This window comes from Eurypyga helias, unplaced genomic scaffold, assembly GCF_000690775.1.
Source record: "Eurypyga helias isolate BGI_N326 unplaced genomic scaffold, ASM69077v1 scaffold16113, whole genome shotgun sequence".
Lineage (NCBI taxonomy): Eukaryota > Metazoa > Chordata > Aves > Eurypygiformes > Eurypygidae > Eurypyga > Eurypyga helias.
Genome location: NW_010240974.1, coordinates 53,421 through 64,636, shown reverse-complemented (window position 1 = coordinate 64,636; position 11,216 = coordinate 53,421). Strand labels below are relative to the sequence as shown.

Genomic DNA, 11,216 nt, shown 5'->3' with positions numbered 1-11,216 from the left:
AGAATTAATGCTTCCTGTTCTGGCTATGTTGGGGTTTTTTTTATTTTTGGTTTTGTCGTGGAAGGATGTGTCAAATTGCATTAAAAAAAGGTAGAAAACGTTGTGTCACCAACGAGGAGTTTCAGAAATTGTGAGATAGCTTCTTTACAGTGCAAAGGGATTTCTGTGGGACAGGTTTAATATGTGAGAGGCCAGCAAGGCTGAGGAGGTTGGCTCGACAAAAGCACAAGTTTTTGGTGGGAACGAATGTATCTTGAGTGCAACCAGGAGAGGTTGATGGGGGTTTTGTTGCCCCCTCGTGACCATTGCAGGCACTCCAGCTGCCTGGAGACTTCCGTTGCCAAAGACCCTGTTGTAATTCTTCATGTTCTAAATTCTTAAAACCCAACCACAGATAACTTGCATGTATGGATTAAAGTAATATTTAGCCCTGTGCTTTCCTGAGGCATCTTTAAATACAATGTTGATAGATAATTCCCCTACCGCTACTTTTTTTATGTGATGTTTAGACTTGATGGTTGACAGAATCAGTTTTAAACAGGTTCTTGTTGCAAAATTATTATGCTCCTTTGATATCCTCAGTAGTAAGAGCAGACGTGAATTAAATGTCGCAGAAAATGAAGACTTGAGTAGCTGAAGGATGAAAACCTCTCGAGGCTGTTAATGCAAGCTCACATTTAGCATTCGTACTGTGGCTTTGGGTTTTGGGGTCTTTGCTCCTCCTTGACACTTGTTTTAACACCAGAAGATTAATTTTCTTTATAACTAAAATTCAGGTGAGTATTTCACTCTTCAGAATCTGTAGATGCTCTATATATTTTGTTCTGTGATTTCCCTTTTTAATATTAGATAATCTTATTGAAACTGTGAAAGTATGCAGGCTCTTTTCATTGAGACCACCATGTATTTGTAAATATTCCTTCTCCTCCTTCACACACCAAATGATGTTTGTCTGTCAAAAGCTGGATTTGTTACTTCAAGTTCATTCTTTAAAGCTGGCTTTTTTTCCGTATTTTTCCCTTTCCCTCTTTTTTTTTTTTGGGGGGGGTGGCAGGGTGTGAATGGCTGACAACAGCTGTCCCTGGTTAATCTGTGAAGAGAATCTCACATTTTGAACAGCAGCGATGATGTGTGAGGTTTATCTTGCACCCATAACTTCCGCTGGGGAAGTTTTATATACAATAATTCTGATCCAGCAGTCATTTGGGAATCGATGCATGCCTTCAGGTGGGAAAGGAGGCCAAAAATACGCAACCTCCCATGGAAATTATGATGAGGATAGTGCCCAAAGAAGCAAAAAACGGAGTCTTGGAATTCTTGCTGGAAGTTCAGAGAGAGAAGGTTCTACCTAGTAGTGTAATGGCAGAGAAGGTTTCTTTTCTAGAAGGGTTTATCGACTAAACAGAGGAAAGAAACTGTTCTTAGAGGCTTCGGTTCCAGAAAGAGCTGTTTCCTGTGCAGACCGTGTTCCTCTTCGAAATGCAGTGAAAACCTTTCTGCTCCTCATCTGGCTCCATGATTTCTGTTGCGTGTCTTCCTGTCCTCTCTGCACCCCTCCCGGAGTACCCAAAACCGCGAGGACACAGGCAGCGTGTCTGCAACGCACGAAACGGGACGTTAACGTCGGCGAGCTTTGCCTTTGCCTTCGCCTGGAGGGGGTGTGCGCCACCGCTTCCGCAGTGGTGGCACTGTTAGGGCTCTTCGAGGAGAGGGATGCGGGCATAGTTTGGTTACTTAGATCCAAGGCAAAATAGTGGTATCACGCCCTTCTCAAATAAGGGTGAAGAACTGGCCTGATACAGCGGTGCGATGTATCCGTTTTGGGGTATAATTGTTGTGATTGCAGCCCTCCGGCGCAGGTTTTCAGTTGAGTCACAGGGCAGTCGGCGTGGGTAGGTGCGCTCGTGCTGTAAAGCTGAGACAGCACTTAGCTGCCCGTTTGCTGTCTCACGAAGCTCTGGTCACGCTTGGGAGAACTTTGTTTTGTGGCCAAGCGTGTTGGGCGTAGATTCGGCCGGATTGAATTGGATTACCAGGCTTCCTGTTTGGTTTGTCGCGATGCAACCTAGTCAGCAACCGAAGAGCTAGGAACGTAAAGATGCTGAGGCTAAAATCCAGTAATGAATATGAGGTGCTCTGTTTTCTTCTGGAAAGCCGTGTAAGTCTGTAGGAAAGTAAGAGTTTAAGATGCCTATTTCACTTCACGGAGCTGTGGTTTTAATCCGGTGAGAATGAGCCGGTATGGGAATGTAAGCAGATAAAGAAAATGAATGAACAGATGAAAGTGGAAAAGGGCAAAGAAGATGTAGTTTGTACGTAGAATGGTATTGCTTCTCGTAGATAAAAGGTTATTTTTGTTAGGGGATGCGGTCTGTTGCTTGAGCAATTTTCCTTCAAGGAGTTTATCCCTGGAACCCATTGTACAGTAGAGACACGTCTGGGGTTCTTGTGTCAAAAAGCCGTAAGTGACTGATGTGGCTGGATGCTTATTCTTTTCATAGGGAACAAATGCATAAAGGCTTCAGTGTTACGTGTTATTTGTGGCACTAATGGCTTTGAAATTTCTCAAAGCGGCTTGTGTATAACTTTGTAGTTCCCAGAATCCTATTGCCAGTAAATTTTAACAAGTTTCTTTGGTTGTTTTAGAGGTGTATTTGATGCTTCCCTCAAAATGGCTGGGTTCTATGGACTCTACACTTGGCTGACTCACACTATATTTGGAATTACCATAGTCTTCATACCATCTGGTAAGAATTTGAACAATTATAATCTATTTATAGATAATATTACATAACTGTTAATTGTATGAGATCAGTAGGATTGTTGCTGATAAGATTAGTCTTGAAGTTATTTTTAGAGGACATCATTAGATCAGAAGCTGGTGACTATCAGAGTTGCATAGGTAACCTTAAATGGTTGATCTGTGCAAATGTCTGAAGAGAGTTTCTAATTACAGGACCGGCTACTTTTTTATCATAACACCTGAGTCTATTGATGAACTCAGTGTATGGTATGAACTTAAGTAGCTAGCCATTCAGAACTTTTTTCTTTATATCCTATTCAATATGTGACCTCAGTCTTATTTCCTGTTTATTGTCCAAACCCCATTATGAAAATGCTATGTTTAATACTTTTGTGATTCCAAAGAACTACTTAGCACTGATTGATTCTTCCAAGTTTAAATTAAGCTACCGTAGATCCAATTATTCTGTGAATATTGTACAGCTTTTCATAGCTCTTGTTTTCAAAATCTTTAGTTCCAACTGAGAATGTATGTAGCACTGCTGAAAGCTTATTCCACGGGTGTTTCGGGATGGCCATGGGTAGGGTGGAGAGGACTCCCTGATTGCTGTCTTACCTCTGAGCCTTGCCTTTTTCTGTTTTCACAACACATCCCCTGCAGCATTTTACTTCACACTATTTCTTTTGCTGGATGTAAGTCTTCTCCCCTTCTATTCAGTCCACATCACAGAATGGTTTGGGTTGGAAGGGGCCTTAAAGACCATCTAGTTCCAAGCCCCCTGCCATGGGCAGGGACACCTTGCACTAGACCAGGTTGCTCAAAGCCTCATCCAGCCTGGCCTTGAACACTTCCAGGGATGGGGCATCCACAGCTTCGCCAGTGCCTCACCACCCTCTCTGGGAAGAACTTCTTCCTGATATCCAATCTAAACCTCCCCGCTTTCAATTTAAACCCGTTACCCCTTGTCCTGTCACTACAGGCCCTTGTAAAAAGTCCCCCCCAGCTTCCTTGTAGCCCCTTCAGGTACTGGAAGGCTGCAATAAGGTCTCCCCGGAGCCTTCTCTTCTCCAGGCTGAACAAGCCCAACTCTCTCAGCCTGTCCCCATAGCCGAGGTGCTCCAGCCCTCTGAGCATCTTTGTGGCCTCCTCTGGACTCATTCCAACTGGGCCATATCCATCTTATGTCATTCCAAGTTTATACTTCATTCTGCCTGCCTTGGCTTTTGTTTCTTCCATAGTTGACAGGTACTGATTTTTCAAGATGTCTAAATACAAGAAGATGTGGTATCGTGAAAATGCACGACAGAGGGGCGCTTCTTACTCTTAGTGCTGTTGCCTAACTGTATTACCAGCTTCTGGTTTTCTGTTGTTCTTTCATCTGAGTTTTGGAAAAGGATGAGCAGTTTTCACGGAAGGAAAATCTTCTCCCCTGTTCCTCTTTTGCCTCTTTTCCACTAAAAATAATATTATTATTAATTTAAAAATGCAGTACCTTCACGTACGAGGGAGCTCAAGGGGAGGCTGTAAAGGAAGAAACCCCAGTATAGTAGGAAATGGCTGTATTACAAAGTGCAGGTGCCTTGAAGGCATTGGTTCTCATCAGACCTGCTTAGAAGATAATAATTCTTTTTCTTTCAGCTGTGTGCAAAATCTTAAAATGTTTTTGCTTTCCAGTTAATGAGACCAAAAAAGAGGAAAAAAGACCCTCCCTTAATTATTTTTTGTACTACATTTATTCCTGTTGCATTAAATTAGAAGGACAGCAGTACTGCATCCCGTTAGATTGCATCGGGTATTTGTGTAATCAGAAGGGTGCAGGCCTGTGCGCAGACAGAAGTGCCCAAGTCGTGCAACCCACTATGTTTGCCTGGTTTCTCACTGTCCTACCTACAGTATCATGGCTGACAGCAGGAGATGCAGTAGAATACAGTCTGCCTGTATACTTTCTGACACGCAGTTGCTAACCTGTAGTTACGTAAATAAGTTTGAGAGGTGTGTGATATGTATAACTTCAAATTTTTCTGAATTGGAAGTAGCTCCTTAGGGCTGACAGTTGGTAAAGCTTTTCTGTAGGGGAAATAGTGTAATTTAACTGTTTTCCTAAACTAGAGCTATAAAACACCAAGAACCTTACGTGGCATTTCTGCAATGTCCTATTTACAACAGGTGAGGGAAGTGGGACTGCGGGTGTGACTAAAGTGTCAGAATTTGACTGTAAACATGTTTGTGAAATATGCTCTCTGGTCTCTTTCTCATCCCTGCCCCTGCGTTCTCCAGCATTAGCAGCAGTCCTTGGAGCGGTGCCGTTTTTGGGGACATACTGGGCAGCCATCCCTGCAGTCCTGGATCTGTGGCTTGTGCAAGGACAGGGATGCAAAGCCATTCTGCTCTTGGTTTTTCACCTCTTGCCAACCTACTTTGTAGATACAGCCATCTACTCGGATATATCAGGGTGAGTACGTCGAAGACTCTTTGAAGTCAGTGTTATACAACTGCTTAACGATTGTCAGTGCCTTTAATTACACTTGCTTTTCCAAAGCGTGCGGAACATATCCTAGAATCCTAGAATGGTTTGGGTTGGAAGGGACCTTAAAGATCATCAAGCCTAGGGTCAGGTGTAGCGGTACCACCTCACAGCGGGAAGTCCTACTGGCCAGCGGGAAGTCCTACTGGCCTAAGTGCCTTCACTTTCGCAGGTTTCCCTTCTGTGAACTTTGTCGCTTCAGAGGTCTCGAACTCGTTCTCAAAGTCAGCAAAACCAACTGCTTCCATTGGTAAAGTGCTGCTAGGAATACCTTTGCTGTTTATCTAATCGTTGGCTAAAGACGTGTAGCCTTTTCCTTTGCATCTCCTAATGCCAGATGATGCTGCAGAACAAACAACAATCCCCTGAGCTGGTTAGGAGCCTGAAAGAAATGCTTTGATTTTTCAGCCTGGGTTGTGAGAATTGTGAGGACTTTTTTTGAAGCCGGCCTTTGCGTTATGTCACCGTGCCCCAGTGTGAAAACACGTCGATTATGGGTTGATGCCTCACCGTGCCCCTGCGTAAAAACCCGTCAATTATGGGTTGGTGGTTAACTGTCTGAGACAGATGAGGTTGGGAAACTGGAGATAGGCTGCTCTGGAGACAGTAGCCGGTGCTCTTTTCCTGTGGTGGGAGGTAGGCATGGATTTATTGAAAAGATCTTGCTGCGTGCTTGGCTGCCTCCTGTTGTCCTGCAGTGTTTCCTGGTTTCGGCTTTGAGTTTGTACACAGAGAAACAAACTCCAGGCTGTGGAGGTGAAGTCAGCACCTGCAGTTGGACCTGGAGTGCAGCTGAAATGTCCGCTGGCATTTGCCGCTGCCCAAGTACGTAGCGAATCCCGTTGTGCTGTTCGGATTAGAGGACGAGGCAGTGCCGTTCAGCGGAGACAGGGACTGCCAAGTTTCATGTGTGCCAGACGTGTTCACAGCCGTGTACATGACGGGTACCGAGTTGTGCTCCTCTGGTCACGGCTTCAGCCCTGGTCGGCAGAAGCACTCCTAGTAAACCCTTTGAACTGAGAACTTTGTGGACCAGGCTTAGTTACCTGCAGGCACTACTACTCCCTTATTTGTGCTGGTTTTTATTATAGTGGAGGTAGCATAGAATAAGGACATGAAGTGTTTCAGTTCCTTGTTAAGTTAGAGGTAAATATTTTCATTCACCAAATATAATCATGCCGAGCGGAGAGAACCTAATGGCACTATGCACAGTGTTTATAGCAATTTTCATAGGCTGTGGCATTAGTTATTTCGCATGAATTAAAGCTAACAGGTGAAGTATAATCAAATTACAGATTTTTTTTTTCCAACAATAAATTGTGCATAAATTTAAGGCTAGTAGCTATTTAACCAGCCAATAATTCTTCTACTGATTAGAATGCGTTTTTTGACTGTAGGGGATGCAAGGTCTGTTTACTGTCCAGAAAATATATGTGGCGGGAACAGATTTTCTCGTGGTGGAGCAAAATTGTATTTTTCCAATTAAACAGAAGAGTAAGCATCGTGCTGCCTGGGCAGATTAGATTTAATCTATTTGAAATGGCTATAATGAGGTTACGCAGGGTTTTCCAAATGCATTAGATTTATACTGTAGTCCTGTTTCACCAGGTGATCTGTTGTTTAATTTAGGAAGGTAGCCAGGAGAATGTTTAGGCTGATGCATATGCTGGGGAAAAAAAGCATTTTAAATATTTAAAGATTTAGAAATTAATCATGTGTCTGCTGTTGGAGAAACATACGATTTTAAGGTCAAGTCTGTCCCCTCAAAAAATAATGTGGCCCTACCAGTAGGTTAAATTTGATCTAGGTGAGACACGATTGAGGTGTGCGTGGGGTAATGTGTGACGTTTCGTTGTCTGCCAGGCAGACTGCCACCGTGGGAGCTGGGTAGAAGTCAGGACCACGGTAGAAACCCAGCAGAAACTGCCGGAGCTCTAAACAGACTAGCTGGTATTTTCACTCCGTTACACCCAGAATTTAGAGCGACTTCCTGAAAATAGGGTGCTAAACTTCAACTGTAGCTTTTCTTGCATAATTCCATGTCACCATCACTCTGTTAGCTATAAAGCTTAAGGATGCCGAGCAGGTTTTGTGTGAAAGCTGTTGATAGGGCTTGTGTTGTGCATCTGAACTGAAACACGGGGAAGAAAACTGCAGTGGCTTACTCGCTGCCATAGCAGCACTTGTCGAAAAGTCCTTTGGCCCCAGCGTTCCGGTAAGTATTAGTGTGTCCGTAAAAATCTGATTCTGGTTTTCATCTGGAAACATTAAAAGCTAATGGTAACGGACACTTGAATCTGAGAGATGATTTTGGGACAGAAGGAGGAGACGTGACTGTCAGTTTAAAGCATACACGCTCGTTGTTCTTCGAAGGGTGCAGCGCAGGTTGGGGTCGTTGCGTCAACGAGTGGCTTTGCTCAGGGGTGCTCGCGGTACTTCTTGCCAGGTGTCTTCAAATTTAACAGCAGTTGTTGGCCGTGAAGTATGAACGTTCCCTGTAATCAGTCATCTTTCCGTTGTAAAAGCGGAAGTGTTTTTGCCACCGACTCTGTCAGACGCTCCTCCGCGGATGCCTGTAAAGTAGCGGCTCCGTGGTGGGTGTTCTGCAAGCGGTGTTACGTGCTAGAAAACATCGTTTGACCTGTTGTGCAAGTGCAAGGCAGAACGCAGCTTGGAATATTTGTCCAGTCACTCAAGCAGCAGGGTGAATGCCAGTGTGGGTATCTACAGCTTCCCATGTCATTTTTCTAAGCATCGTAAAGCTTTAGGATTAACTAGCATTTCACAATTGATGGTATTGCCCTTTGTTGTTCTTCATTTAATTTCGTTCTGCTTGTGCCATAATTCCAGAGGGGGTCATCCCTACCTGACAGGTCTTGCGGTAGCTGGTGGAGCCTACTACCTGGGACTGGAAGGAGCCATCATAGGACCAATTCTGCTTTGTATACTTGTGGTTGCTTCCAACATATACAGTGCCATGTTGGTGAGTCCAACAACTTCAGTACCCACTCCATCACAAGCAGCGTGGCCGTTACAGATTTACCGGTAAGTTCCACACGTCTTATGTGTATGCACGGTGTTTTCGCCTGGGTTTTTAGGGAATGTGTGCATGCACCTTAAGTATGAGTGTGCATACACACCTATGTGCATACCGGAGTATTTGGAGAGGATTTGGCAATCCTATGTTCTGTCTTATCATAGAATCACAGAACGGTTTCGGTTGGAAGGGACCTTAAAGACCATCTAGTTCCACCCCCCCTGCCATGGGCAGGGACACCTTCCACTAGACCAGGTTGCTCAAAGCCTCATCCAGCCTGGCCTTGAACCCTTCCAGGGATGGGGCATCCACAGCTTCTTTGGGCAACCTGTTCCAGTGCCTCACCACCCCCTCCGGGAAGAGCTTCTTCCTGGTATCTAATCTAAACCTCCCCACTTTCAGTATTATTTTTTATCATTTTTTATAATCCTATATTATTTTTTATCATAAAAAATATGACAAAGTAAAATACTCACCGGGACTTGTAAACTTGAAATGACTGTTTAACGTCTCTCAGCTTCCTACAGAAGGCTGTTTTACAAAATACACTGACAATACCTTTGTATCCTATAATTTATATGTTGCCCTTGTGCTAGGAGAGGACTGAACGTAGGTTTTGTTGTGTAAAACTATTATTCATGGACATCTAATAGTCAGTGTTCATTGTTCTTAATGAGGCCTGCTTGCAAATGCTGCATTTTTTTATATGTTACTGTACAATACTGCAAAATATAAACAAACATACTTGAATTTTAAAAATGAGATGACATTATATATATGCCATTATTCCATTAAAGGTATGGTCTTGGTTAATCTCTTTATCAAAGTTACCAAAGTTGGAATGTAGAAATGTATCTTTAAACTGTACGGTTAAGGAATGGAATGAATAAACTTCTAATTGAATACTTAGTTAGAGTTGGAAACCATATTGTGACGTTATTAATGACGGTGGCCATTTTAATGTCTCTGCTGTCTTGTTCAATTACATAGGCTGGCTCATTATCCATGTATCTTAACGAGAATTCTGTGCTTATCAGTAGTAATCCTTTGCTTCATTTACATGAGTAATGTCACTTTCCCATGAGTATGCAGGGGAAAAAACTGTCATGGGGCCTGTCTGTAGTCTCTGCCCCGCAGAAGTTATGTCCCAGGACTTCCTGTAGAGCCTCCCGTGGCACACACAGAAATCTACATGTGTGTGCGTTTCCTGTTTCATTTCTAGGAAAATAGGTATTTGTAATCACTCAGGGGATTGGAGCATTACCTTTTGTTTTTCTCCTCCACCCCCAGGTCAGCCAGAGAGAGCGCTGAGGAGGTGAACGTGGCTGCAGAGTGACGAAGGCGCTGCGCTGCACCCGTTCGACATGGAAGAATTCGCTGTCGTCTGTCTTGACTTCACAACGGCCATGGCCTTCTGTCCTTTTCCAGCTGTGCCTGGGGGCAGCTCACGGGGAAGCTTAGCTTGGGGTTTAGGAGAAACCACTTCTCGAACCTCTGCTGGCCTTACGTTACTGCGCACCTTGCTTCTTCGAGGGGGAATGTCTGCTTCCCATGGCTTTGCACACTAGCATACAGGTCAGCTGCCCTCTTGAAGACCTCCAAGACCTTTTGTCTTCATAAAAAGAATGGTTCAGAGGACAGGTATATCCACTGGAGCCATTATTTTGTCTGCTAACAGGAATAACTGGGATTTTATTTATTGGGTTATTGGTGTTACTGAATTGTTGTAGCTTTAAAGAAAGCTAATGCCAAAATATTTATTCTCAGTTTAATCTGGTGGCAAAAAGGGTGTAAACCACTCATCGTTATATAGAAGTAGAATATAATTATTTACTGTTCCTCCGCGTACTTCTTCAGAGGCTTCGACCATCACCTCTAACTTGGAACACCACCTACGTATTACCCTCTTGTACACACTGAAATGGATCGTTGTTGGAGACTGGTATTTCCGATACCTTCCTGCAGTCGGTACACGTGCACATCGTTAAATGTGGGTTTTCCTCACGCTGGAACAGGAGGACTTGTTTGGGGAGTTTAAGTCTTGCCCTCATTTGCAGTGAAAGGCGGTGGCATTCTGCCGTTTACCGACCATCCCAGTGGGGTCGTCGTGTCAGCTGCATTTAATCCCAGGCCTCACGTCTCTTTCAGGCAGAGGCAATTGGCACGCCTGCTTCCAGGAGCAGGAAGAAGTTGAATGGGGATTGTTTAACGTTGCTTTTCAGATGCTGTTGCTGAGCTTGGTTAACTTCTCAAACAGATTTATTTCCAAAGAGGACGGGGAGAGGGCGTGGATCTTGTCTTAGTTTAGTTTGGTTTTTCCCTCTGTAGGCCTCTGGCCAGGTATGTTGGTAAGATACAGGGTACGTCTGGTGTGCTAAGATCCAGCTAAACGATAAACAGAGTTCTTCAACTCCTGAACGGTGTGTTGCCTAGGTCACAGCGTCAGGCTGCTCCAGTGCTTTTCATCTGTACATAATTTGGTTTAAATGGCAGTTTTGGTGGCAGTTAAGGCCTTTTGTGTTGATTGTTGAAATACTTGGCCACTGTGGATCTTTGTAAATGGATACTTTTTATAAACAGGAAGAGGGGGCTTGGGTAGAAATTCCGTACTCGAACGGCTTCTCCACAAACGCAGTGTGAGGCCCGAGCTACGAAGTAGCGGATGCACACGCTTAACCAAAGAACCACCTTTCAGTTTCTAGTAGCTTCTCTTGAATTAATTTCAGAGATTGATCGATAATGAGCTATACAAGGTAGAGGCAAGCCTTGCGTTCACTGTTGGCAGTAAAGCAACCGTTGGAGCAAAAATCCATTTACCTCGGGCTAAGGATACGTGTGTACAAATAGCTCTCGGTAACGTTTGTTTTACTTGAGTTGCAGAAGTGCTGATAGATTTGGAAGGCTCCTATTTT

At 43.9% G+C, this 11,216-nt stretch overlaps 1 protein-coding gene across 1 annotated transcript; it reads left to right on the top strand.

The window, feature by feature from the left end:
- The first annotated feature begins 1,809 nt into the window (after positions 1–1,809).
- Positions 1,810–9,882, top strand: TMEM245 (transmembrane protein 245). Its single transcript, XM_010148616.1, has 5 exons — positions 1,810–1,892; positions 2,647–2,747; positions 5,021–5,195; positions 8,118–8,312; positions 9,595–9,882. The coding sequence occupies exons 1-5, from the start codon at positions 1,810–1,812 to the stop codon at positions 9,638–9,640; spliced, it is 600 nt and encodes a 199-aa protein (XP_010146918.1). The 3' UTR covers positions 9,641–9,882.
- Positions 9,883–11,216: the final 1,334 nt, after the last annotated feature.